Source organism: Sander lucioperca, chromosome 14 (genome assembly GCF_008315115.2).
Source record: "Sander lucioperca isolate FBNREF2018 chromosome 14, SLUC_FBN_1.2, whole genome shotgun sequence".
NCBI classification, from domain to species: Eukaryota; Metazoa; Chordata; class Actinopteri; order Perciformes; family Percidae; genus Sander; species Sander lucioperca.
Window position 1 is genome coordinate 15,512,186 of NC_050186.1, and position 26,216 is coordinate 15,538,401.

Genomic DNA, 26,216 nt, shown 5'->3' on the forward strand with positions numbered 1-26,216 from the left:
TTATGGCCATTTGTCTTGTATGCTCTCTAATTTTGTAGAGCACTTTTCCTGCTGCAGCTGCACAATATTACCATGCAAGGAAACTTGGAGGAAGTAGAAACTCAGATGCTGAGTATCACATCTCCCAACTCTAACTGCTGTCTCAGTGGCTTGTCCTGTCTTATCTGTTGCGACAGTGGCTGAGGGGTTTTCAGATTCCAGCTTTATTTTAGCGTTGCATTTGACTTTGCATACAGGTTCCACAATGTGGGTCTAGTGTGTGATTATAATCAAATTTACCATCATAGGTCTTTAAAATCTTGTATCAAGTTCTTCCTGTAACCATTGCAGGAAGAGCCTGAGGCAATAGTCCTCCCCCACATAAAATATGTTTTAGCAGGATAAAGGTAGCTTTATTTAAAAATGTGTTTTTCCCCCTCATATTTCTTGAGATAGATGACAGTTACCATTCATGCAAACAACACAATTAGATAGCAATTTACTGTACTGTACTTAACTGTATCCAACAACAGATCTACATAATTTCACCATAGGTGTCATGCATGAAGCTAGAACATTTGTCAGTACAACTCTGATCACCAACTGCATCACACACAAACACTCATTTCTCTTCAGATGGGCCCATTAAAGGTGTGCAGACGCAAATTTAATGGAGGCTGTGCCAATATGACAATACAAATGCATCATATCACGCTGAAGTTTATTCTAGTTGTTTGGCTAGTAATTAACTTTATATACTGTACATAGCACCTAGAAAAACGATTGGCTACTTGTAGGCTACTATTTGAACTCGTTATACCTATCTATGAATCTATGTTTGGCTACTATCATTTTAGTAGACATGGCGGCCAAAAGCTGTACTAATAAATGTAATGCACACATGCATAAAAGAAGCCTGAAGAGATGCGAAGATGTGTTCACAGCTGGGTTGGAACATAATATTATATGATTTAATTTAGCATTATGGGTATTGTGTGTATTTCTGTAGTCCGGCGTATGTTTGTTTTCGCGTTTTCTGTTTTCAAAGAATTGAAACAGTAATGTTTCACCTAATTCGCAGCTTATCGTCCTCAATGTGCCGCTGCAACATGTTGAGTCTACACACGAGTACAGAAGTTGACGCGGATCACTTGAAGGCAGCACTTTACACAGCGACGGCCATGGCGACGGCCAGTCGTTTGCATTTTCCGCCATTGGTAGCGCTGTTTCGTCCACCAAAATGTCTACATGTCTACGGGAAGAAACCATAGGGGAGAGACGCAATACAGCCGAGTGGTGGAGGTGGAGTCTGTAGGTGGGGAGGGAGAAGAAAGGGGAGAGAAGGAAAACGGGGAAAGGCAGATACAACAGAAACGGGGGGAGGACGCTGGATGATTTACGCTTTAAAAGTTGCATTACAACATATTCCAGAGTTGCGGTGAAGAGGAATAAAACAAGATGATAACGCCCTACTTCCTAGAGAATTTCTGGGTAGGTGGTGTTTTTATTCACGGTGTTTACACCGGTGCTATTCCTTATTATTCTCTTGCTGTGTTCCCTCCCTATCATGTTCATGTCAGCCAGGAATCAAGTACTATTCACGTTGCAGAGGTATGAAGCTTGCTGCCGCTGAACAGGCGGTGTCCGGTGCCGCCAGACTAGGCTACTGGTCAGCAGCCCCCCGGCAATCGTTAATTTTCCTCGGCGATTATTATTTTGCCACCCCGGGGTTTGGGCCTCTGTAAACCTATCGAACATGAAACCTCAACGAATCCACCCTTGCTCCCGCTAATTGGCTCTCTTTGGCTTGCTTGGAATGTTTATGGTCAGTTCCATGAATGTCATTGGACGTTTCAGCTGTCAGTCATAGCCCTTGGTCGTTCGCGTCATTTTCTTCCGTAATAAAGTTTCGGTGAGAGGCCAGATGTTTAGTAAGTTAGAGCACAGCTTTAAAAACACGAAAGCACTCTCATATTGTATTGGACATTTAGCTTATGTTTTTTGTATAGCCACAGCTGTAGTGCATGTATTACTATTATGCTGTGTACAGTGTTGTCTATGTACTTCCGAGAGGTCATTTCGTTTCCGATTTGACGTGGCCACGGTATGTTATTGCAGGTTGAGAAGTAAATGCCCGTCTCACTGATATTAATTTCGTCCACCACCAATCTGTCTTTTTCTTTCTTTTATTGCTTCCCCCCCAAAAAAACACTAAAGCCATAAAGACAGTGTTATCAAAGGTAAAAACAACGCCAGCTTCATTAGGGCTGCTCTCTCTCTAAACTCTAAATGATAAGGTCATACATGTATTGCACTATTACCACTGCTGCAAGTATGGGTCATCATTTGGATTTTTAATCCTATATTGAGTCATCCGAACTTTATAAATGTTGTGGTCTCTTGCAACCACCCCAGGGGGTTATGGACAATAGCCATAGGTAAATGGGGTGACTGAATATGGGAGATATAGGCCTACGCTAATAAATGTGTTCTTGCTTTGTTAGCTATCTATGATCAGGTGCACTTACAGCTCTTGGAAATGCAGTGCTAAGTTTACATTTCATGCTGTCAAAACATATATATTTTACATATATTATAGATTTAGTGATGATATGTTGAATGAGAAGTTCATATATGTCTATTTTGTAGGCTGTTGCAATTGTATCAAAGTACTGTCAAATAGCCACCATTCATAATGCATCCCTGTCTTCCCTAAGGTGGGAAACAGCTCTGTTTTTTAGCCTCAGTTGACCTCATTTCCAGGTGGTAAACGCTGGAAAGAATATCCTGCTTACAGAGCTGATTAAAATGAACTTTCTTACTGAAAATTATATTAAGCAAACCAATTTAGAAAGTACAGTGCTGTCAACCTCCAAAGCCTTTTTCTAAAGGAGACTTCATCATTAACTAAATGGAAAAGAGGAGAGCCTCGAGCCCTAGACACTCTTGATTCTTCAATCTGCCCTTTGTGCCCTGCACTGTGGGACACAAGCGAATCCAGTGATGGCAAAGATCAGCTGTGTGTTTAACATGCAGGACACACACACACACACACACACACACACACACACACACATTTGGCATTAGGGGATGCATCCATTTCCCTTTGACTTGACTACAAATCATCACCACAAGCAGACACCCACACACACATCAGGCTTCACTTTTGCACAGCATGCCGGAGTATACACCTGTCCCCACTCTACGCTTTTTCACTCTGTACTCTACGAAGAGGCATTTTTGTTGATTTGTGGCAATGTATGCAATCTGGGCATGGATCTCCCCTCTGAATAAACTAGTTCTTTAGGAATTAGGAGCCAGACATGGCACTGCCATGTCGTCTCTGTCAAAGTTGCAGCACTTGATTGGTTACTGGCTGCAACGTTTCCGCTCACTAGATTTAGGTGCAAGTCTTAAATGTCCATTTCCCTTTTTTTTTCTCTGTGTGGAATGTGCATGAGTAAGCTAGTTCACTGTGGCTTGTTGATGAAAGTTTGAATGTGTGACTGTCCCCACATGTGCTTAAAATGTCTCAGGCAGTGGATTAGTAGGCTATGTCAAGTAAAAACAAGGCAGCAGGTAGTTGGCCTACATCTATGATGAGCTTATGTTTAATGTGGAGTCTGTTAGCCTCCAGCATGGCATGGGAAAATGAGATGGCAATGTGATAAGCAAACAGTGTTGATACAGCCAACAGCCCCGGCCGGGATGGCCTTCTTCTCCCTGGTGTCTGTATTTTGTGTGTGTGTGTGTGTGTGTGTGTGTGTGTGTTTGTGTGTGTGTGTGTGTGTGTGTGTGTGTGTGTGTGTGTGTGTGTGTGTGGTCTAATAGGTTCTCACACTGTATGCAAGTTTCACAGTAACACCCCCACAAGTTATGGTCTGATGTGAACTTTTGCAATAATACAGCAGTGACTGTGACTGAAGTAAGAAGAGATGCACTATGTTGATACACTTTCTTTCAATTTGCACAAATGACCAAATTGCTCGCTCAGTCTTTGTCTTTAGAGGAAGGCCCTGCTGAGTTTTGCAGTGGGATTGAGTTGCGAGGTTACTGTCCCTCTAGGGAGAAAAAGTTTTGGTTTTGGTCAACATTGACTTTTCTTTTAGCTTGAAACAGAAATACTGCCCTATTGATTTTACTGCTTTGTGTCTCATGAACTCCTATTGTAAGCTGGGCTTAGTGGTGCTTAAATGGGTCAAAAGTATTGATAAACTAACCTGTTCTGGGATGTAGCCAGTAGCCAGACACTTGATGTCACATCCCTAACTGTAAGTAGTGGTGACGTTCTTCTACATTAACTTTTTACCACCAACAAAGCTTGGCCTGTGTGTGCTTACCACATGCTTAATACGCTGTGTGTTAATGTGCTGTGACAGCTCAGTGCACCACTCCCAGACTCTGATGTCATCCTGCTGTCTACCCACTCTGTGCCTGCGCTCTGGGTCTGGGGTCTGCAGCTACACCAGGCTATCGTTTACAGTCTGGAGAGAGGGAGTCTTGTTTAGCTATTCTTCAATTCCTCAGTGAAAGTGTGCAGTCATACTTCTTTCCACTGCTTTTCCCTGAGCATACAGGAGTCATGTCAGCTGGGACACACCTGATTGTTTACTGTTTACTAGCTGCTAGTGGAAATTATATGACCAAGACTTCCTAAAGCACACCTCGGCTACCTATGATACATTTTGCACCATTATGTGATGAATGCACATCCTATATACACTACAGCAGTGACTTTAACGGCCATGACAAAGTATTTTTTGTTAGTTCTCTTTACAAGTTAAGGGAAATAGGTTGGTTTATAAAGTAGTTCCACTTTGCGGCCTGCAAGGCAGTATATTTTATTTAACATTGACATAGCTCTTATTCTTTTAAGATGTACATGTATGTGTAATATTTTATTTTCTGCAAATCTTATTTACTGGATCCTATTCTGCGTAATGTCTTATACACTTGTCGTGTAAAGCATGTAGGTTACCTGGCAATCAGTGTCGTTTACTGAAAAACTGTCTCTGAATGGATGCAGGGAGAAATGGTCAATTGATTAGTCGACTGACAGAAAATAATTGGCAACCGTTTTAATAATTGTTTGGTCATTTTTTTTAAACAAAAATTCCAAATATGCACCCAGGTCCAGCTTCTCAATTGAGAGGACATGCAGCTTTTCTTTGTAGCGAACTCAAGGATTTGGACTGTTGATGGACAAAACAAGCCATCTGAAGACTTCACCTTGGACTTTAAAGGTCCCATGGCATGAACATTTCACTTTATGAGGTTTTTTTAACATTAATATGCATTCCCCCAGCCTGCCTACGGTCCCCCAGTGGCTAGAAATGGTAATAGGTGTGAACCGAGCCCTGGGTATCCTGCTCCGCCTTTGAGAAAATGAAAGCTCAGATGGGCCGATCTGGAATCTCCTCCTTATGAGGTCATAAGGAGCAAGGTTACCTCCCCTTTCTCTGCTTTGCCCGCCCAGAGAATTTGGCCCGCCCATGAGAGAGAGACATGATGGCTTTCAAATGAGCAAAGTGGCAGTTGGTCAAGGCAACACCCCCACTCTCCACCTTGCCCCCCCCCCTCTCCTCCTCAATAGCTACAGACACAGAAATGGCACATACTAAGTAAAGCTCATTGTGGGACTGGCTCTAGGGGGACTGTAATTCTGCACCAAGGCTGAATTTTGGGAAAGAGACTTCAGATACAGTATTAGGGTCTACTAAGGTCTATATAAAAGCATCCAAAGAGCACCATGTCATGGGACCTTTAAGAAATTGTGATGGGAATTTTCAATATTTTAAATGATTAATTGACTATTTGGGGAAAGAAATTGGGCACATTATGAAAATACTCGTTAGTTGCAGCCCTCGATGCAGACTACCTTGTGAATAAGACAATATATCAACATACTAAAATTAGTGGAATCTTTGAGAGATTTTCGAACTTAGTTAATCTTTTATTGTTCGGAGAAGAAGGCCGTATATTTATGGAAAGATAAGCAGAGCTCTCTCCGTGTCATGGGTTGCATTACTGCCTGTCAGGCAATAAACACTTGATTCCCTACATACACAGGATGTTGAAATGCCTGGTATTATACTCTCACAGAAAGAGAATGAATTCCTGGCGTCCTCTGCCCGGCAGATGTTACATGATAAACTGCAGCACTGTGGTTTTGTTTATCTGTCCTTTTAAGGTGGCTTTTCAGATCCAAGATGTTAGCCTAACTGTTTCTTTCTGTGTTCGTTTTACTCTGTAATTATTACACTGATGTTATTGTTGTGTGTGAAAACACAATACAGTGTGTATTTTAAAAGCAGTCTGTGGTGTGTTTTCTGGCCACGGCTTCATGGTACACACACTTGAACTGGGCTATTTCATTATACCACTTCCTGCGTCTCATACTTAGGTCATTAAAATAACTTACTGGGCAATATATATATATATATATATATATATATATATATATATATATATATATATATATATATATACACAAAGACAAGACAAAAGATTAACATGTTAAATAGGGCTGAAAGTTACGATTAGCCTGCTTTGATTGTCAATTAATTGTTTGATCCTTCAAATGTCAGAAACTAGTGAAAAATGCTTATATAACTTCCCATTGCCCAAGTTGACGCCTTCAATTGCTTGTTTCGTGTGACCAGCAGTGTGAAAACCCAAAGATGTTAAGGTTTACCGTCACTGGATACAAAGAAAAGATGTCTTATGTGTTAGTTATTTGAGAAGCTAGAACAAGGGAGTGTTTGGTGTTTTTGCTTGAAAAATTACTTAAATGATTAATTGATTCTCAATAATTGCTGATAGAATTTTTTGTCAATCGACTTATTGATTAATCTACTAATCATTGCAGCTCAAATGCCTAACTTCAAGTGTGGTGTAGTGTGTGTGTGTGTGTGTGTTAGAGTCCGGATCGGGCCGCATTTTTCTGTCCGAGCCCGGCCTGCGTCCTACAGAGCAGTAGCCTAACCGAACCCGGCCCGAGCCCGACAGGCATTAAGATATTTATGTCCGAGCCCGACCCGAGCCCAACACAGTTAAAATCTATTTTTTTTTCTCATACTAATGACACATACGTTTGTTTGTGTGGAAAGCCCGCTTTTATTAAGCAACTGTAGGAAGGCATTCGGAAATGTCAAGAGATGAGTGCATCAGCGCATACGGGGCAACAAGCGCACGTTAACACAGGCGCACACCTACATAATAAGCTTTTTTAAATGTAATACGTTCAATACCTTATCGCGCTGATGTGACCAAGCCCGACCCAAACCCAAACATCCTTTCTAAATATCTGTCCGAACCCGGCCTGGCCCGCCGAGTACTCGGTTCGGGTATCCATCCTCTAGTGTGTGTGTGTGTGTGTGTGTGTGTGTGTGTGTGTGTGTGTGTGTGTGTGTGTGTGTGTGTGTGTGTGTGTGTGTGTGTGTGTGTGTGTGTGTGTGTGTGTGTGTGTGTGGTCTAATTTTAGACACCAAGTTAAGATTACGTTTAAATTATACTCTCCAATACTCATACCAAAATGACTATCTAGACGTGTTAATATTGCCCATGAAAGTGAACAGGAATGATTAGAAATCAAAGGATTCAATTGTCTTCAGGAAAAAGATGGCAGAATTGAGAGTCAAAGCTTATTCACGAATGCTAAGCTTTTGTTTGCTTGATAACTTAAGTTAAGAGTTCCATTAACCCTTAGCAGCTCTCAGTCAGTGTACAAGGACCTGAGTCCTGATGTCCTGGCTTTTCTTTTCCTGGAAAAGAACCAACCAGTTTGAGTCTAAATACCACTGTATAACCTGAAGTCATAGTAGTATATTACTAGGGGTGTAAATCACACGTTTTATCACGATACAATATTATATTGATTCTTTGGACAACGATACTAATCTTTAATATGAATGAATATTTACTGATATCACAAAGCCTGCTACTATACGATGCCGATTCGATTCAGTTCAGGGGCCTGTAACCGATATCAGACGATACATAAGCCCATTTAACACAATCAGTTACATTTATATATTTACAAAAGGCAACAGTATGCAATTTCATTACTAAGCTCCTCCAGACATTTAAAGGTGCAGTAGGTAAGCCTTATAAAACTAACTTTCTGTCATATTTGCTGAAACTGACTCTATGTTCCAGTAGAACTACATGAAGCAGGTCATTTAAAAAAAAATCTGGCTTCTCTGGCACCACCTACAGCCTGTAGTGTGATTTGCAAAAATCCACCTCTCCCTGTTCAGATCCTCCAATCAGGGCCAGGGGGTGTGTCTAACTGCGTGTCAATCACTGCTCATGCATTCATTCTCCCTTGTGGGGGGAGGGGCTTAGGATACAGTTTTGGGCTTTAGCGGAAAGGGGGGAGGGACTGAGAAGTTGTCGATGTTCAAATCTTTTGGCTAAGTCCTGGATCTTCACAATCCTACCTACGGCACCTTTAAATGAAAAACAAACTACTCTTTTTAATAAAAAGAATAAATATAAAGTGGGTATTTCAAAATAAAGGCACATCTTAAAGATGATGATATGTATCGATATTTTCACTTTGTATCGATAATATTGGAGCGCTGAGGATTGAATTGATAAATATCGATCCAGATCGTTACACCCCTATATATTACTGTATATTAAATTCTGCATTTAACAGCAAGTGAGGTTGCTGCTTTTTCCATCAAAGCTCGTCTTCTCTGTGCTTATTGAGGGATTCTGTCAGTGATAGGATTGACACAGACTGAATGTTGGACAACTGACGCTGTTCACACTTTTTTCATGAACTCTGTCTGTTGGAAGCTGTCTCAGCTGCAAACTGTGCTTTTTTTTCTCAAACAAACCTTGATTGACATGTTTGCTAACCCTCTCAGCGTGTTCTCCTCCCTATTGGGTGGGGCTGGGAGTTAAAAACCTCTCCATCTAAATCCAAGCATAATGAGTACTTCTGAATGTCACATTCATGTGTGGTTAGAATATTAAACACCCAGTACAGGGCTTTCATCAATGAGTGTCCAGAGGAGGACATTGAGGAACTGTGCGCCACTCCAGTATCACTTCTCCCTGCCGCTGCTCATGATGTAGTTGTACAGTCCTAAACTAGCTAAGGCGATGTCTTCTTTATATTCTTGCCTGCTGCGCCGTAGGATTATGTTTTGCAGAATTCCAGTATTGTAACCTGCTGAAAAGTCCAAAACGCCCAGAGCTGTTTCCTGTATTTGTTTCTATTTTTTTTGCTGTATTCATTGATATCCCATTCCACATGAGCACAGTTGGTGCACAGAATGGACTCACTTCCTGTTCTGCTCTGTTTGGAGCCGCGTGTTTTTGCTCACTTTTGTCACTTCCCAGTTTTGTCGACCGATTGGCCAATTGTCAATGTGTGTCTCACTTTGTGTTTCTTTCAGTTTAGGCCAGTGGTGGAATGTAACTAGGTAGATTTGCTCAAGTCTTGTACAAATTTGAGGTACTTGTACTTTACTTGAGTCTTTTCTTTTCATGCCACTTTCTACTTCTACTCCACTACATTTCAGAGGGAAATATTGTATTTTCAAACTACACAACTATATATATATATATATATATATATATATATATATAGCCTACAAGTCCAGCTGAAATAATGAGCCGATTTAACACTTAGTTGATTGACAGAACTGTTTTGATCATTTCCAGATTCTAAAATGTGAGGACTTTTCTGCATTGAGTACTTTTACTTTAATACATTTTCCTGATCATACTTTTTCTTAAGTTACATTTTTAATGCAGGACTTTTACTTGTAACAGAGTATATTTATATACGGTATATGGTATATGGTATTAGTACTTTTACTAAAGTAAAGGATCTGAATACTTCATCCACCACTGGTTTAGGCAGTATAATAATAATAATAATAATAATAATAATAATAATAATAATAATAATAATGATAATTTAATAATAATTTATATTTTATTAATCCAATCCAATTATTCCGCAAGGGAAATTACAATGTTTTTTCACTCTGTTGTCACATTACACACAGGCCTGTAATACAAAGCTGGATTGAAATACACACACATGCTCAGTACCTATACGTGCACTAATGGAGAGATGCCAGAGTGTGGGTGCTGCAGCTGTCGATGGACAGGCGCCCCGAGCAATTGGGGGTTCGGTGCCTTGCTCAAGAGCACCTTGGCAGTGCCCAGGAGGTGAACTGGCACCTCTCCAGCTACAAGTCCACCTCCGGTTCCCAACCCAACTCCCTACAGACTGAGCTTCTGTCTAGTATAGGTGTTATGTCAGGTTAATTGTTATGGTCTGTGTCTTACCTTCCTGTCTTGACATCCATTGCGTGCAGTAGTTTGCATGTCATGCTGCAGGCAGGGTAACTGCTAAACTTGTACTTTTCTTATAGTTATCTTGTTCCAACAGGAAGCACTTATTTTCACAGTCTATGGTTAGAATGTAGGCCAGTGAGCTGTTGCCTAGAGAGGGATGCTTTCCATTTTAATGTCTATTTGCTCTGTCAATAAAGAGCTACCTCTGAGCTTCATTTTGACACAAACGTCCTGACCTTTCATCTCTGTCAATGTGGGAAAACAAGGGTTTGTTAAAGCTGATTTGACTTTGAATCGTGCCATAATGTCACTATCAGCTGATACTGTGTACCAAACCACTGACAGTGCATTGCTCCAGGAACCAAGGAAGTGTCTGTGACAGTCTCGGGTTGAGGTGAAACAAAGTTGGCTCGCAGATTTAGACAAGAATGAGGATGAGCTGCTGTGAACAGCGGTGTCATCATGTTGACTTCATGTTTTAGTAAAAGTATGAGTTTCCTTATTTGTCTTCATTGGGCTATAGCAAGCGCTTCCTCTACATGCTGATCAGCAGAATTTAATATATTTTACCATTTTCCTAACAAGATGTCCCAAACCATTACAGTCATAACCAATTAATTCAGTGGCTATTATTGTAATCTGTTGGTCAGTAGTTCAGTCATGTTGCTGTCTATCTGTGCCTCTCAGCCATGATTTGGATGTTTCCTCCCTCATTGAAGAAACAGCCTAATGGCTGATGAGGAAGTAAAGTGATTCTTCTTCTTCTGTTCTCAGAAGTGACAAGAAGGTGTTTGAGTTGAAGGTGTGTTAAGAATAAGTGTAGGCCCCTGCTAAAAATAGTGTTGCTCTGATGACCACCCTGCCTGACCTGTCAGCCGTACTGTTGTAGACAGACAGACACTGTGGTAGGGTTAGGCATGGGTCAGTTACCGGTTTCAAGGTATACCGCGGTTTGAAAAAGTCACGGTTTGAAAACCACAAAAAAATGTATCAGCTGTTTGGTGGTCAAGGACAGAAAGTGCAGTTTAGAAATCCCTCTCCCTGCCAATGTGCAGTGTGTTTAAAAATAAAATACATTGTGGACAATGGAAAAAAGTTTTTTACCCAGACATAAAAAAAATTAAAAAAAAAAACATTTTAAAGCTGAAATATACATACCGCAATGATATTTTTCCTGAAGGTTATCATACCGTCAGAATCTTATACCGGCCCATGCCAAGGTAGGGTCAGGACAATAATTGATTTCCAAACCAATGTAGCTCTTATGTGGAATACAAACACAGCACCAAACCCAGAAGTCTTATCTAATAGTAAAGTTCATTAATGCATTTTATTATATGATGATGCTGCCTACAGTCTACATGGGCCAACTATCTTATCAGTCCTAGCATTTGATATAAGAGTATTTTATTATACAGGAGACAGCCCGACTGATACTGGAGTTTAAAAAAAAAAAAAATCTGATAGCAATATATCAGACAATAGTAATAAAAAAAGAAAAGAAAATGTGCTTCAATGTCCAACTCAATTTTCTGCAATTTCTTGTTACTCATGTCTGCCATAAGCTAATATTGACTGTCAGGCCTGGCTGAGTGATTGGTCTCACTCTACTACAGGAGGTAGCTTAGTGATGGATTAAGATAATTTAAGAAAATTTTCATCTTTTTTTTGTGAGCAATTTTTTATTAAAGCAGCCATATTATGCTCATTTTCAGGTTCATAATTGTATTTTAAGGTTGTACCAGAATAGGTTTACATGGTTTAATTTTCAAAAAACACCATATTTTTGTTGTACTGCAGTGCTCTCTCTCACTGCTGCAGATCCTCTTTTCAGCTGGTCTCTGTTTTAGCTACAGAGTGAGACCTCTTTTCTTCTTCTTCTTCTGTACTATCTTTGATTGCACTGCACATGCCCAGTAGCTCAGATGTAGCTCATGTCAGCTAGCTAGCTCCATAGACAGTAAAAGAAAGGCTGTTTCTACAACTTTGGTCAGCTACAAGGCAGGATTAGCTGGGAGACTTCTAAATGAGGGCGCACATGTAAGTAGTTCTTTTGTAGATTATGGTGAACTTGTGTGTGTTGTAGCAGTGCTTTGCTATTGAGAATGAGGTAGCATGCTAGCGTTAGCATGCTAGTGTTAGCCATAGCGTTAGCATGCTAACGCTACGAGCTAATGTTGCGGTTAGCCTGCTCGTTTCGGCTTGTGACGTCACAAGCCGTGCCGATTTTGAACAGGTCACCCAGAGACTGAAGGCAGGACACATTCAGAAACTGTATCTCACTCTAAACAGCATGGGTGGATTTTTTTCAAAGTTTGTATGTGTGTGGAAGCACCAGAGACACAACATAACACCCCAAATCCCAGAAAAAGTGATTTTTTCATAATATGGGCACTTTAATGTTTGAGCCGAAGAGATGTAGACATGCAATCAGCAATACAGCATTGAATAAAAGTAATAAAACACCATATGTCCCATATGTATAAGGACTGGTCAGTAAGTCAATTGTCTATACCCACGATGCTCCACTTCCGGGATTGCTACATTACCGCCGGAAATTCCATCGGATTTCACTCTTTTCGGCCATATTTTCGGTACCTTCCACTTTCTTTGTGTTGGTATTTCGAACTCCGGTGGATTTATGAGGACTATGGTTAACTGCTCCTCAGATCTCTGCAGGGTAAATCCAGACAGCTACCTAGACTATCTGTCCATTCTGAGTGTCCAATCGTACACACGTTCCACCAAAACAAGTTCCTTCCCGAGGCTATTTTGCAGCGGCACCGTGGCTCTGTGTTCTGAGCTTAGCGCCGGCCATTACGATTGTGATTGGTTTAAAGAAAGGTCAATAAACCAGAGCACGTTTTTCTCCAATCCCGGAATGCTGTGTGGACTAGCCAGACCCTTCTCCACAGCGCTGTGGAGGAAGGTCTGGCAAAGCGAGACTAGTATGATATACATAATTATATGACAGGCCCACCAAGAGCCCACATATAAAGTTACTATAATGGATGCAAATGTATATGAAGCCCAGGCATACGTAACATACACCTACACACAGCTCACTTAAAACCTCCGAGCAATTTTGAACTTTCAATTCATTGAGATTGGTTTACTTGCCGTAAACTGCAATTCAATTTGTTTTATTCATTGTCATATTTATTTTTCTGTGTTCTGTTTACCATGTAAACCATCGTTGAGTATTTAACTATACAAATAAATCTTATTATTAAATAGGCCTAGGCAGTATAAAAATCATCATCATTATTATTATTATTATTATTATTATTATTATTATTATTATTATTTTTAGTAGTAGTAGTAGTAGTAGTAGTAGTAGTAGTAGTAGAGTGTCACTCACTCACACTCACTCTGTACTATAAGGGTATGGTCATTCCTGTTTATTAAACATTTCCTTTAATGTAAATCCAACATTTTTCATTCATATTAATTATTCAGAGGTACCTGCATTTTTTAAAGCATCATGCAACTGGACACCAGTTACCAAGTCGCATGGTTACAGCAACACAGACAGACAGACAGACAGACAGACCGTTATCTGGCTATCTCTTACATTATTTGTTTGAGCTGCAGAATTTTTTTTTTAACATCCATTACTCTCAAACATGGCAAAGATGAGTATGGTTGACCAGAGGTTGCTGCAGACGCAGCTGGATGCTATGCAGACAATGAGAATGCTGCTTGTACAAAAAGCCATCATGGTAATGTCACCCGAGGTATTGTTGTTTGTTAGACTTGGTGCGTGTTCCGGTGACTGATCTGTCTGCCTTCCTTTTTTTTTTCTCTCTAAAATGCAGGGTGACAAAAACAATGGCTTTGATGTGCTCTACCATAACATGAAGCATGGCCAAATTTCCTCCAAGGAGTTGACAGACTTCATCAGAGAAAGGTAAGAAACCATAGTCTGATACACATCAGTTAATCTGAGGAGGTGGCCATTTCTGCATAGTTTACAGCCTGTTATCTAGTACACACAACACATTACTCATTAACCTGTTATAATGTATCTGGTTTTACCTGTTTTGTGGTGTTCTTGGTATTTAAAGGTACTTCCAAGTTTGCACTGGCAGTTCCAGTTCCCTGTACTGTGCCTGTATTGACACTGTACTTAGCTGAGACCGCTGATTGCCACAGATACATCATCTCGGAACATATGGGTCTGTTCTAACTACGGCTGCAACTAAAATTTTCAATTAATCGATTCATGTTTTAAGTCCAAAACACTGTGTAACACATAATGTGTTTTTCTGTCGATTAACTAATCAGTTAATTGGCTAATTATTCAAGCTCTAGTTCGGACATAAAGATGAATCTCTCTAATGGAGATTCTTCATATTTATTAGGAAAACAAACAGTACATGTAGTCAATGAGTGCAACATTGTGACTAAAGGTAGATGTAGAATAAGTGTGAATGTTATGCAAACTTAACCTCTTTGTGAAAGAAGCTTAAATATTAGCCCTGCTGTAACCTAGCATTATGTTACACACCTTCAGTGTCTGCAGCTTGATAATACCATAATAATAGCTTATTTTCAAAATGTTTCCACCTCCATGAAGACGTGTCAGAGGTGTGTGTTTATAACCTGCCACATGATAGATGGTCTACCACTGGAATTCAGCAGTGGATTGCACTGCACTCAGACACTTAAGTATTTTACCTCTGGAAACAGGGTCTTTTCATAAAACTGGGCTTTCCATGCAGTAGAATAGCGCTTTTTTAAATTTATTTGTGTACTTGGTGTAGGATATGTTATGCTCGATTAACTGTTTTTTAGTGGACAATGTTTGGAAAGTCTTATTAATAATGAATGATGATATTTCAAAGGTTATTTTACATTGACATTATGGCACGATTCAAAGTAAAATCAGCTTCTTTAGCACACCTACTGTTGTTACTATAGTGACAGGGTGCTCCAAAGGAAAACCATGTACTTTTTGAAGGACTTCTGTTGCTGAATGATTCTTATGATTGCCAGTGTACCACTTGTAAAGCTTACTGTCACTGTTTAAACCATTCAGACTACATTTTGTTTTGACAATAAATTGTCTTTAAGCTGTACACTTTTTTTAAAATATTGACACTCTTTGTAGTCTGCAAATGTTGTTGATACTATACAAATGAATTAATACATTATTCACGAAGGACACAGAAGTTCAGATAGAGATTAATTTATTGTGTTGTACCATAATGGCTTATATTTCTCAGGAGCAGGGTACAAAATGAGCTCCATTCACCAGCCAAACGCTTGTAAAATATGCAAGTGGCTGGTAGATTTGCGTCACTCATCAGCCAAAAATCAATGGTTATCTTTTGAGTGGCTGGTGAAATTTGAACATTCACTAGCCATTTGGCTGGTGGACAAGAAAGTACATTATTTTTTACTTCAGAAAAACTGCACTGTGGCTCCCTCTGGTGGAGAAAGAAGCTCTGTGCACTGTGTTCATATGTTCCCCCCCCATGGACTGTTAATATTAACAGTCTATGGTTCCCACAGAATTCTGTCAAGCAGGGCCTCTTCTTCCAAATGCGTTTTTAGGCTAAAATGATATTAGCAATCACTAAATGGCATACACATCCATAAAATCTCTTGTAGATGATTTGTCACAGTTATCTGTAATGAGAGATGGAAAAATACCAGCACTCTGCTGCCTCATTTTCAGTTCTTCTTTTATTCTAGGTGGACGTGACTGAATGTTTCAGCCACATATGACCTACTCCAGTTGAAAAACTCAAGGTTCACATACTAGCACACATACTTTCTGGATACTTCAAACAGTGTGTCCCAAATCCATACATCGTGCCAACTTTATACAGTATGTACTGTACTACACACTAATTGTCGAAGTATACTATTGTAGCAGTCAGATCAATCAAACCACTTGTCACCACCAGTGACAATTTATTAAAATTCCTCCAGCTGTAAGCAGCTACTCTATTTTCTTTGTGCATTGCATTGTGGGAGACAACAGCCCACGTAAGAAGCAGCCGCATTTCACTGTTTTTAACTGTGTTAAGTATACTTTATTTTGTCACTATTCCATGTGAGCACACTACATACTCATAACCTGCGTATAATTGGTATGTAGAATGAAGTTGGGACACAACTACAGTCTTTCTCAGTGAATGGAGTTTGCTTAGTTGCCATCAAGTATGAACTTTCAAGTCTTTTGAGATTTACTTTTTTAAGAATATTTTTGTCAAACTACTGTTTCCAATGTCAAGAACGAACCTTCACTTTCAATACCATCTGTGGTTAAAACATGATCAACTATTGACAGCTATTGTGATAACTGATGGTCTGCTCATATCCACATAAAATAAAAGAGATAGCTAATAGGATCTTAGCCCACAGAATTACAATCCGACTAAGATCCTCTCTGCCTTAAGTCACATTGGGGTAACGGTATTCAGGCCCGAACACTATGTGGCAACTAACATAAAATACAACCTCCAACATACAACACATGAAACCGGAATCAAGGAACAAGTCAAAGTACACTTTGAGTAGTGCATGTCTGAATGTGAGGTTAAAAGGTTTGTGTGACTTATATAGAAGATGAGCTGTAGAACAATAAACTTCTCATTAAAATATGTATACCTCTGCAGTGCACAACACACAATTTAAACTTCTTCTTTCTTAAGTTCTAGTCTAGAAGTATCAACACTAAGAACTTTTTTTATGGTTGTATTGAAATGCAGAGGTTTCTTCTGGCACTTGTCAGTATTTACAACATGCTAATGTATAACTTCCATTCTGGGCTCACACAGATATGTGGAAAAGGGAATGTATATGAAGGTAAATATGGTGCAAAAAGGGAGAGCTTGTAGAATACAATGTGAGAACTTGCAGAACAAAAAATCTGAACTTGTATGTTAAAATTTGCACTTGTAAAAATTTAATTTGCACTTGTAAAAATAAAATTTGCACTTGTAAAAAATATTCACACACATGTGATCTGAATTTGAAGTCATACAAAGAAAAAAAACATGAGAGCTTGTAAAAAAAATCTGAACTGAAGAGTGTTGTGAAAGTCGAGGTGCGCAGATTCGCCACTTTGTGATGCGAGAGAGCACATATGTGAAGTTGCAGTGACAGATTCGAGAGGTTGTAATCACTGAGTTGTGGTTGTGATGGAAAATGAACCAGAGTAAAAAAAAAAAGTATACAAGTAAATGTTGCATTATAAGTTTGCAGCTGTCATTGTGTTCATGTAAATATCAATCTACACATTTGTGAATATTTTTTCTGTAACTTCACATTCAGAATAAAAAAGTATTCAAATAAAAAAAAGTACAAGTGCAAATTTCAACTTACAAGTTCAGATTTTTTTTACAAGCTCTCATGTTTTTTTTCTTTGTATGACTTCAAATTCAGATCACGTGTGTGAATATTTTTTACAAGTGCAAATTTTATTTTTACAAGTGCAAATTTTAACATACAAGTTCAGATTTTTTGTTCTGCAAGTTCTCACATTGTATTCTACAAGCTCTCCCTTTTTGCACCATATTTACCTTCATAAATGTAGCCTTGAATGCATTTTTAGCTTGTCCCATCCTCTGTGTTATTGTGCAGTGTTTGCCTGTGTGTACCTGTGCGTGTTTATGATGAATGTGTGTAGGGCTGGACGATTAATCGAAAATGTATCGACATCGAAATTCAGAAGCTGTTATCGACGTATTTTTCCCATGACGATAATTCCGATAATTTATTATGTTGCTAGGCCTACTTTCTCCTTAAAAACATTCTACTGCCTCTGTAGTCACGTGACTTCGCCCGGACCAGTCAGACGCATGGAAAGCATAATGGAGGATAACTCAAACACCGAGTCCGAGTCAACTGAGCAACTTGTGTCCGTCTTCTGGACACATTATGGCTTCAGAAAAGATGATTTATTTGATATGATATGATTGATTCATTTATCGTTATTGAGGTAAAATGTGCAATTAATCGTGATTTTGATTTTAGGTCATATCGTGCAGCCCTAGGGGTGGGTGTGTGTGTGTGTGTGTGTGTGTGTGTGTGTGTGTGTGTGTCCTGTTTCCCCCTGGCCGACCTTCTCCTGTAACGTGACTGCAGAGAGAGGCTGGCTAAATGAGACATGCATAATTCAGGCTTTCACTATAACACTGCCGCGGTTTCTTTTTTCTTTTTTTTTTTTTCTTTTTTTTTTTTTCTCCTGTCACTTTGCTGCAGAATGAAGGAATAAAAAGGGAAATTGAGAGAAGCAGTGAATTCAAACACTAGTTTTCATACTCTGTCAGCTTCGATGTGATGTTTATGAACAAATCACAAGCCAAACCACACTTACATAGCGCATGTGGTCAAACATTTATGTTGCAAGTTCTAAGTGGGTGTTTTTGGAGGGGAGCTTCACTTTACGTTTAGTGACATGAGCCATAACCTAGTTGCAAATACTTTGAAAAAAAACTTTGTAATACTATACATTAAAATGGGTTTAAAGGTAAAATTGTAACCTTGAGATTATTGACATATGATACTGTTAACTTGGGTTTAATCAAAACTATTTGTGATCATTTATAATGATTTAACAAGGAATCTCTGTGTGTGTATTTTTGCTTTTTCCTAGGAGTACTATTGAAGAGGCCTATGCCAGGTCTATGACCAAACTTGCCAAGTCAGCTGGCAACTTTTCTCAGCTTGGGTGAGTGTAAACAGCTTTCTAGTTCTCTGCAGTAAAGATCAGTATGAATGAATGTAAGAGGGTCTTCCTGTGTTCTAGCCTATAAAGTGTCATCTTTTATCCCAGGACTTTTGCTCCAGTTTGGGATGTGTTCAAGACCTCAACTGAAAAGCTGGCCAGCTGTCACATGGAGCTAGTGAGGAAACTACAGGAACTTATAAAAGAGGTTCAGAAGTATGTGGAAGAGCAGGCCAAAGCACACAAAAAGGTATGGAGATGGAAAATAAGGAAATTGTAACATTCAAGTTCTCAAATGTTAAATGTTGTCTCAACAAAATCAACCGCGCAAACATTTTTCTAAATTATAATACAGGGTAAAATAAAAATAAAATAAAGAGAAACAAGGAGGTTTTGTATTTTAGATTTTATTTTTTTTATACTTGATGCTCCACACACATTGCGGTCAGAACCAAAAAAGGTATACTCTGAGTTAGGGCTGGGTGATATGGTCAAAATCTTCGATCCCAATATGTCAATAACGATATATATCACGATATAGCTTGATATCTGGTAATTCAAAAAATAAATAGTCTATATGAAATAACCACATGCTAAAGCCTATTTTTCTACTCGTGTGAAATAAATACTTGACAAATGAAAGGTACGGAGTATTTTCTCATTTTATTAAGAAGTTCAGTGGAAAATGAACATAACATGCAAGGATCAGAACATAAATCGTCATCCAAATGACATAAATATTGCCTCAACCAGTTTTGGCTACTGTTTTTTTACCATAACAATAGAAACAATGTAGAAAAATACATACAAGACATTTTTATATCCTTTTGACGGCACATATCATCATATCACGCAGCCCTACTCTGAGTCTGTCACTCCTTCCCTTGAACTGTTTTTCTTTAGCTCCCTGCTCTAGTTTTGCCACAAGTTTATCTTTATTGAGGATAATAAAATTAAATATAGACCTATTCTCACCTCTTTTTTTCCTGTTAAGAATTGTTTTACAATGTAGTTATTGTCCCTAGAGTAAAATAAGTTGACTGTATGGACTTGAAGTCAACCCTCCACAAGATAAGGAAATAGTTTAATAGTTGATCCCATCTTGAGAAAATGTCGCGTGCAGTGTTATTCTATGAAGCATTTCTTTTTACACCTCACTCCTCTATCGCTCCTCTGCTGAGACACACCATCAGCTCATATCTCATGCATGAAGCCACGGAACCCAAAGTAAAATAGGAGGTCAGAATCAGTTGTGTTTGTGCTTTCAGCATGACAAAAAGGCTGTCACAGTGTCTCTCTGTCACTTCTCTGCACTCCCTGTTTCTCTCCGCTTTGTGTTTCTTGGCTTACTTGCAGATACAGTGCATACTGTAGTTAAGCGGTGTGAATAACACAAAATAAACACCCATCTTGGAGCGGGTGCTCAGAATGTGTACTTAATTTCTTTTGCTCACTCCACTGATGTTTACATTATACCATAAATGTGTCAAAATGAGTAACAAAGTTTAGGTTCAGTGATGATGATGAGTAAAACAAACGCCCAGCTTACTGTGTGGCCACTTTCATTACCCCTAAATTATATTTCTTTTTTTATGTCCTTCAAGTAAGTCAATGTGAAGAGCTATACAGATGGAACAAATGCGGTCTATTAAGAACAAATGCAGAGCCTTATACACGTTGAACAGCCACTATATAGCTTAAACTGCTCCCTGCTGTACTGTGCAACAGTTCTGTGCCACATGCTGGAGAATGAAACTGAGGGACTGAAATAGTATTTTACTAGAGCAATAAAGGACCTCTGTCTACACTGAAATCGTGCCTGTTGTTTCAACATTAAGTCATAATAAACAAGGGGATCCCAGGACAAGTGTTGACTGTGTATTATATCAGGTTCTATCTATACCAGAATCAACTCCGTAGTTATTAGAGCAATGGGTGACACTTGGACAAATTATTTAGCCAGTTGTTAGCTGAGTTACTTTACCAGTAATTTGTGTGTTGTTAGACAAAAGAAGAGGTGGCGTCCACTCTGGAGGCCGTACAGAACATCCAGACCACCTCTCAGGCTCTGCAGAAGTCCAAGGAGATCTACAATGCCAAAACTGTGGAGCAGGAACGCCTCCGCAAAGAGGGGGCCACCCAGAGAGATGTGGACAAGGTGGGAGGTCACATTCGCACATACACACACCCACATAGTCATGGTATGGTAATAAGGCATGATGAAGTGCCTTAACACTGTAGTCTATACAGAAACGTTAACCCCAAAAGCTTCTTGGCTTCAGATGTTAAGTGGAGCTCGGTTTCCTTGCTTATTTGTCAGTTAATCTGGGAAAACGGAGGGCAATTGTGTATAGCACATAAACTGATGATAGCCATGTATCTGTCTGTTTATATTTTGCAGGCTGGAGTGAAAGCCAAAAAAGCCACAGAGACCTACAAGTCATATGTGGAGAAATATGCCGCAGCTAAGTCAGAGTTTGAACAGAAGATGACAGAAACTGCACAGGTATTGTAATAACTGATTTTCTCTCTTCTGTGTGGATATGCTTTAATGAAATATGTGCTCACAAACGGTCTAGTGTCTGTCTCTGTGTTATGCAACACTTTCATTGTATAATCTGTTAGTCCCATGGGTGTGTGTGTGTGTGTGTGTGTGTGTGTGTGGGTGTGTGTTTGTTCCACGTTTCTAGCCCTGTATCATCTCCAGATTGTGTTTTTTCCTCTGTAACGGAATCATTGTGGAAAGCCCTGATTGGATCCATCTGAAGGACTGATTAGATAAACTCCAAATTAAAATCAGATCAACAGAACTTGGCCTCCATATCCTCCTGCACCGCAGCAGCTCCGCCACCAGAAATGGTTCCAGTTAGCCTAGCGTTTTTGTTTTCCCCCTAGAAAAAGCAGAGTTGCAGCCCTGCTTCCCCGGGATCACAGTCTACGGCTCATCTCAAACGCAGCACATGTGGACATGAGTTATAAACACTGAACACATGTGCTCTCTGACATCACTGGGGCTCCTACATGTGTGTTCTCTTTGTCCGAGTGTGTCTGTGGGTGGGTGGGTGTGTCTGTGTGTGAGCATATGCTAGCTGTTATCGTGGTGAATGACAAAAGTACAGTCTTATTTGTGTCCATGTCTCTGTAGTGTAGATGCAGGAGCGAGTGGCTCTTTATCTGTGTGTTTGTGGTTAGATCTTCCTCTGCATCCTCACTTTGATTTTACAGTTCATGGTTATTTATACCCATTCTCCTTGGTTACCCCCAGAAGCCCAGAGTCAGACTTAAATGGAAGTAAATACTAGCATTTAAAGTTGTGATCTACACCATACTACTGTCTGTGTGTGTGTGTGTGTGTGTGTGTGTGTGTGTGTGTGTGTGTGTGTGTGTGGACCATAGACCACCCAAACAGACACACAGGAAGTGGCTGGGGCAGAATAAGGAAGTGGAGTTTCCTAGGCTGCATTTTGTCCTTAACTTATTTTTGTTTTCATGTCTGTTTAATGATACTGTCTCCACGATGCAGATTTGTTTGCATGCAGTTAATGTCAAGTGATTTGTTGCATCGCTGTGCCATAACTACCCTCGCCCTCTGTTACAGAAATTCCAAGACATTGAAGAAAACCACATTCTCCACTTGAAGGAGATCATTCAGTCATACTCGCAGTCTGTCGACGAAACACACATTCAAATAGGAGAGGTGAGTGTGTACACATACACACACGTACATACTCTCAAAAATTCCTTTGGGTGGAGTAGGTGTCTTGTTGACCTGAGGCTCTGCTCATTGGGTTCACTGTGTGTCATATCAATTAGTGTCGTCTTTGATCTCGCTAATCGTTTAACTGAGAACCAGGAAATGGTCCATTCAGCCTTTTATGCCAAGCAATTAAAAACTGATCAAAACTCCCTCTCAGCCTATCTAAAACACCTCCAGAAGTCCAAACACTTGCCAAATCCAGTGTCTGATAGTTAGAAGTGCTACACAGGCTTGTTTGTTCCTGGAAGAGTGTGTTTAGGTTTGAGAAAATGGCATCACGTTCGAACAAATCCAATTGTGAAGGCTTTCAAACATCGTTCACAATTAAATTAATCAGTATTTAATGTTAACCAGAGATTTCTTTTCATTTATTTATTCAGCAATCATACTTACCAGCTCCACACAGAATAACTCATGACTAACTACAATCCGCTGCTCTGTTCTCATTAATCTGAAGCTGCTCTGTACTGATGCTGCTGCAGTTGTCTTATTGCCTATAGAGGGCGACACAGCTCCACCAAGAGTATCCCAGTCCAGCTTGTGCAGCAAGTTGGAAAGAACGTGGAGCGACAGGCTACCGCAGGTTATTCAGCCCCACAGTTCCTGCTCCTTAGCAGGAGATGGGCAGTGCTGCTGCCTGTTGCTGAGCCAAGTTAAAATACTGCCTGAAGTGGTCAGTCTTTCCAGACGAGAAAAAACAGAGTAGACTAAGAAAATAGTGATTTGCTCTTCAAACCAGGTTGTGAGGGACCTAAGGAATTTTAATATCACACAACGCTGAGGCAGGAGGGAGGAGGGAGAGAGCAGGGCGAAGGAGGCTGGGACCATCTCTGCAACATTGTGCTTAGTCACTGAGCCCACAGACATTCGTGCTGACAAGCAAACACACAGACAGAATCATTTATTTGCATATACTTGCAGTTAAAATATGGAATATTGTGAGTGCTGTTTTTTTTTTAGCTAGACGTGCACACACACTGATGACATACAGCCCTTCTGCTGTGTGGTTTGGAATCGGTTTATTAACGTTTGTGCTACCTTTTTATTTAAGCCTTTATTTTCTTGAGCAAGTAACAGTGTGGATATTAACCTTTAAAATACAATTATTGCATTGTGTCCAGCTGATGTATTTCTTCAATCATATTTTTTGACCTAAATTAACCTTTTAATGACATATGGTCTGTATTCAGTGAAACTGGCCATACAGTTTAAAGAACCAAGCAATAAGTTAAACCCAAAACACACCTTGTCCAATCACTTTGACTTATGTTAAAGTACATTTACAAATGTATCAGTTGTACTCAGATGTGTAAGTGCTGCATATAAGAGTAGAGTGTTTAGTTTTGCCACACTAGAGAAAAATGAAAGTAAACTAAACCTACCCTTATGAGGCATGTGTGCTAAGGGAGTGCAGATAAGCCTGAAAGGAAACAAGTACATTACACTTTTTTTATCAAAGGAGGTCCTTGAATTATTATCACGCTCTAACATTACAGTATGCACTGGCTCAAACATGTTTGACTGTTTCCCTTAAACAGCCTAAATTCCTTTCCTTTTTGCAATGTATATTGATAAAGTTGTTTAGCTTGAATGATTTATATGAGTTATAAATTAAGCTTAATCCCATATGTTCCAACAAATTCACAAAATGAATATACAAAATGATGAATATATTATTTGTTCTTGCCAGTAATGACTTACTGTAAGATCCTGGAAAAAAATAACAAGTAGCCTTGATAGCACTTAAAGGGAAACTCCACCTTTATTTACTGTCAAGGTCTGTTTACAGGTCTTGTAATGTACTGCTGCATATGTGAAAAGGTTGTGAATTGAACACAACTGGCAGTGTTCGTTGGTGAGGGACAATGTCCTTGTACTGTAGCTGCATTAACAACTTCTAAAGGATGGTCATAGCGCATGCAAAGAGGCCTGCACATCTTGGCTGGGATAGCATGAAGCTCTGTATGGGTTACACCCCCAGTGAAGCTCCTCGCTGGCAGGCGAATAGTAACAGTTGAGGACACCATGTGGATCACTTTATCAGAGGAGACATGACCGTCTACACTCCCACCAGGTCAACAGTGGAGTTAGTAGTGACTTTGACTGTTGTACAAGGGAATTGCTTTCCAAATAGTAGAGACCAGTGTTGGGGCTGCTGTCAGTCCAGGGGTATTAAAATACCAGAGACAAGTGATTGCAGTGCATGAGACCGAAGGTGTCACTAAAATCAAGAAGTAATCATGTCAACCTTACAGGTATTTTCAGACAAGGCTCATCCAGTATCAGCTCAGCGTGCGTGCGTGCGTGCGTGCGTGCGTGCGTGCGTGCGTGCGTGCGTGCGTGCGTGCGTGCGTGCGTGCGTGCGTGCGTGCGTGCGTGCGTGCGTGCGTGCGTGCGTGCGTGCGTGCGTGCGTGCGCGTGCGTGCGTGTTAGGGCGAGCAGGGCACGCAGGTTGATGACATTACTGCCCTCTGCCATGGCAGCAGCACCTGACAGATCGCGTGTGCTGCACTGAGCATACTTCCTCACCACGGCAACCTCCCTCCCCCCCCAACATCCTCTCCTGCCAGGGCACAGAAGGCTAATGCACTCCACCTCGCCACAGGGGCCTGGGGGGCAGAGACATATGTGTGTGTTTGCGTGTGTGTTTGTTTGATAGTGGAGCCACTCTGTGCTTACAGTATCACGCACATCTAAATGGTTTGTTGAGGTGGCTCAGTCAGCCGCTGTTCTTCATCCCCATGCCTATACATCACTTTCACTTCCCCCTCAGTAAACACACAAGCACACATGCACATCCAAAACAAACAAGCAAACAAACACTATCCTTCTTCTGATATTGCCCAAAGGACATCAAAAGACCACAGTGCCAACAACAATGATTCAACCTGACTCAATAGAATCACAGTAACCTACAGTTTGTCTCCACAGGCCATTACAAAATAAATGTTATGAACATCAACTAAAATCAAAGTAGCGTGAGTTACAGGGAGAACTAACAGCGACAGACGGCATTTGTCTCCCCTCCTCTATATCATAAAGCAAGTCACACCAAACAGTATGACATGCCTGAAAACATAAAAGTCAACAACGATAACTAAACAATAATTTTAATGTCGGCTTACTGAATACTGAACTACAATTCCACCAGCTGGGGATGGGATTTTACATAATCTATATACTTATATATCAGTTACAAAGAGAAAGTATTCACTATTTCACCAAAAAAAAGCAAATACATCGGCGTGTACAGGATTACAGGATTCACTTAGTGCAGCTTTAAATTGTCCATAAACACATTATATCGCAGTTTTGAAACCTTTTTTATTTTACTTTCACCTCACCAACATGGCTACAACTCACTAACAAATGAAAACGTCTCAGTCTTTAGTTGGGCTCAGAGCATGGCAAACTGCAGTACAATATTTACTATGTGTTGTTCCATCTCTGCTGATGAGTTTGAAAGTGGCTGTG

General features: G+C 40.0%; 1 protein-coding gene and 1 long non-coding RNA gene across 11 annotated transcripts in view; both read left to right on the plus strand.

Annotated features, from left to right (window-relative positions):
- Positions 1–1,161: 1,161 nt before the first annotated feature.
- The window catches only part of fcho2 (FCH and mu domain containing endocytic adaptor 2), a 50,778-nt gene continuing 25,723 nt past the window's right edge, over positions 1,162–26,216 (plus strand). For 2 of the 10 annotated variants that reach the window (XM_031317554.2, XM_031317556.2), the window contains exons 1-7: positions 1,162–1,470; positions 14,121–14,212; positions 18,914–18,988; positions 19,094–19,235; positions 20,991–21,143; positions 21,387–21,491; positions 22,584–22,682. In XM_031317554.2, coding sequence (XP_031173414.2) covers positions 1,438–1,470; positions 14,121–14,212; positions 18,914–18,988; positions 19,094–19,235; positions 20,991–21,143; positions 21,387–21,491; positions 22,584–22,682 — 699 coding nt within the window. In that variant the 5' untranslated portion in view covers positions 1,162–1,437. The remainder of the gene's footprint in view (positions 1,471–14,120; positions 14,213–18,913; positions 18,989–19,093; positions 19,236–20,990; positions 21,144–21,386; positions 21,492–22,583; positions 22,683–26,216) is intronic. The other 8 variants (XM_035991740.1, XM_035991743.1, XM_035991741.1 and 5 more) reach the window with 6 other exon arrangements.
- Positions 19,243–20,790, plus strand: LOC116062832. The gene is made up of 2 exons (XR_004108108.2): positions 19,243–19,658; positions 19,689–20,790. It is a non-coding gene; the product is annotated as an uncharacterized LOC116062832 (long non-coding RNA).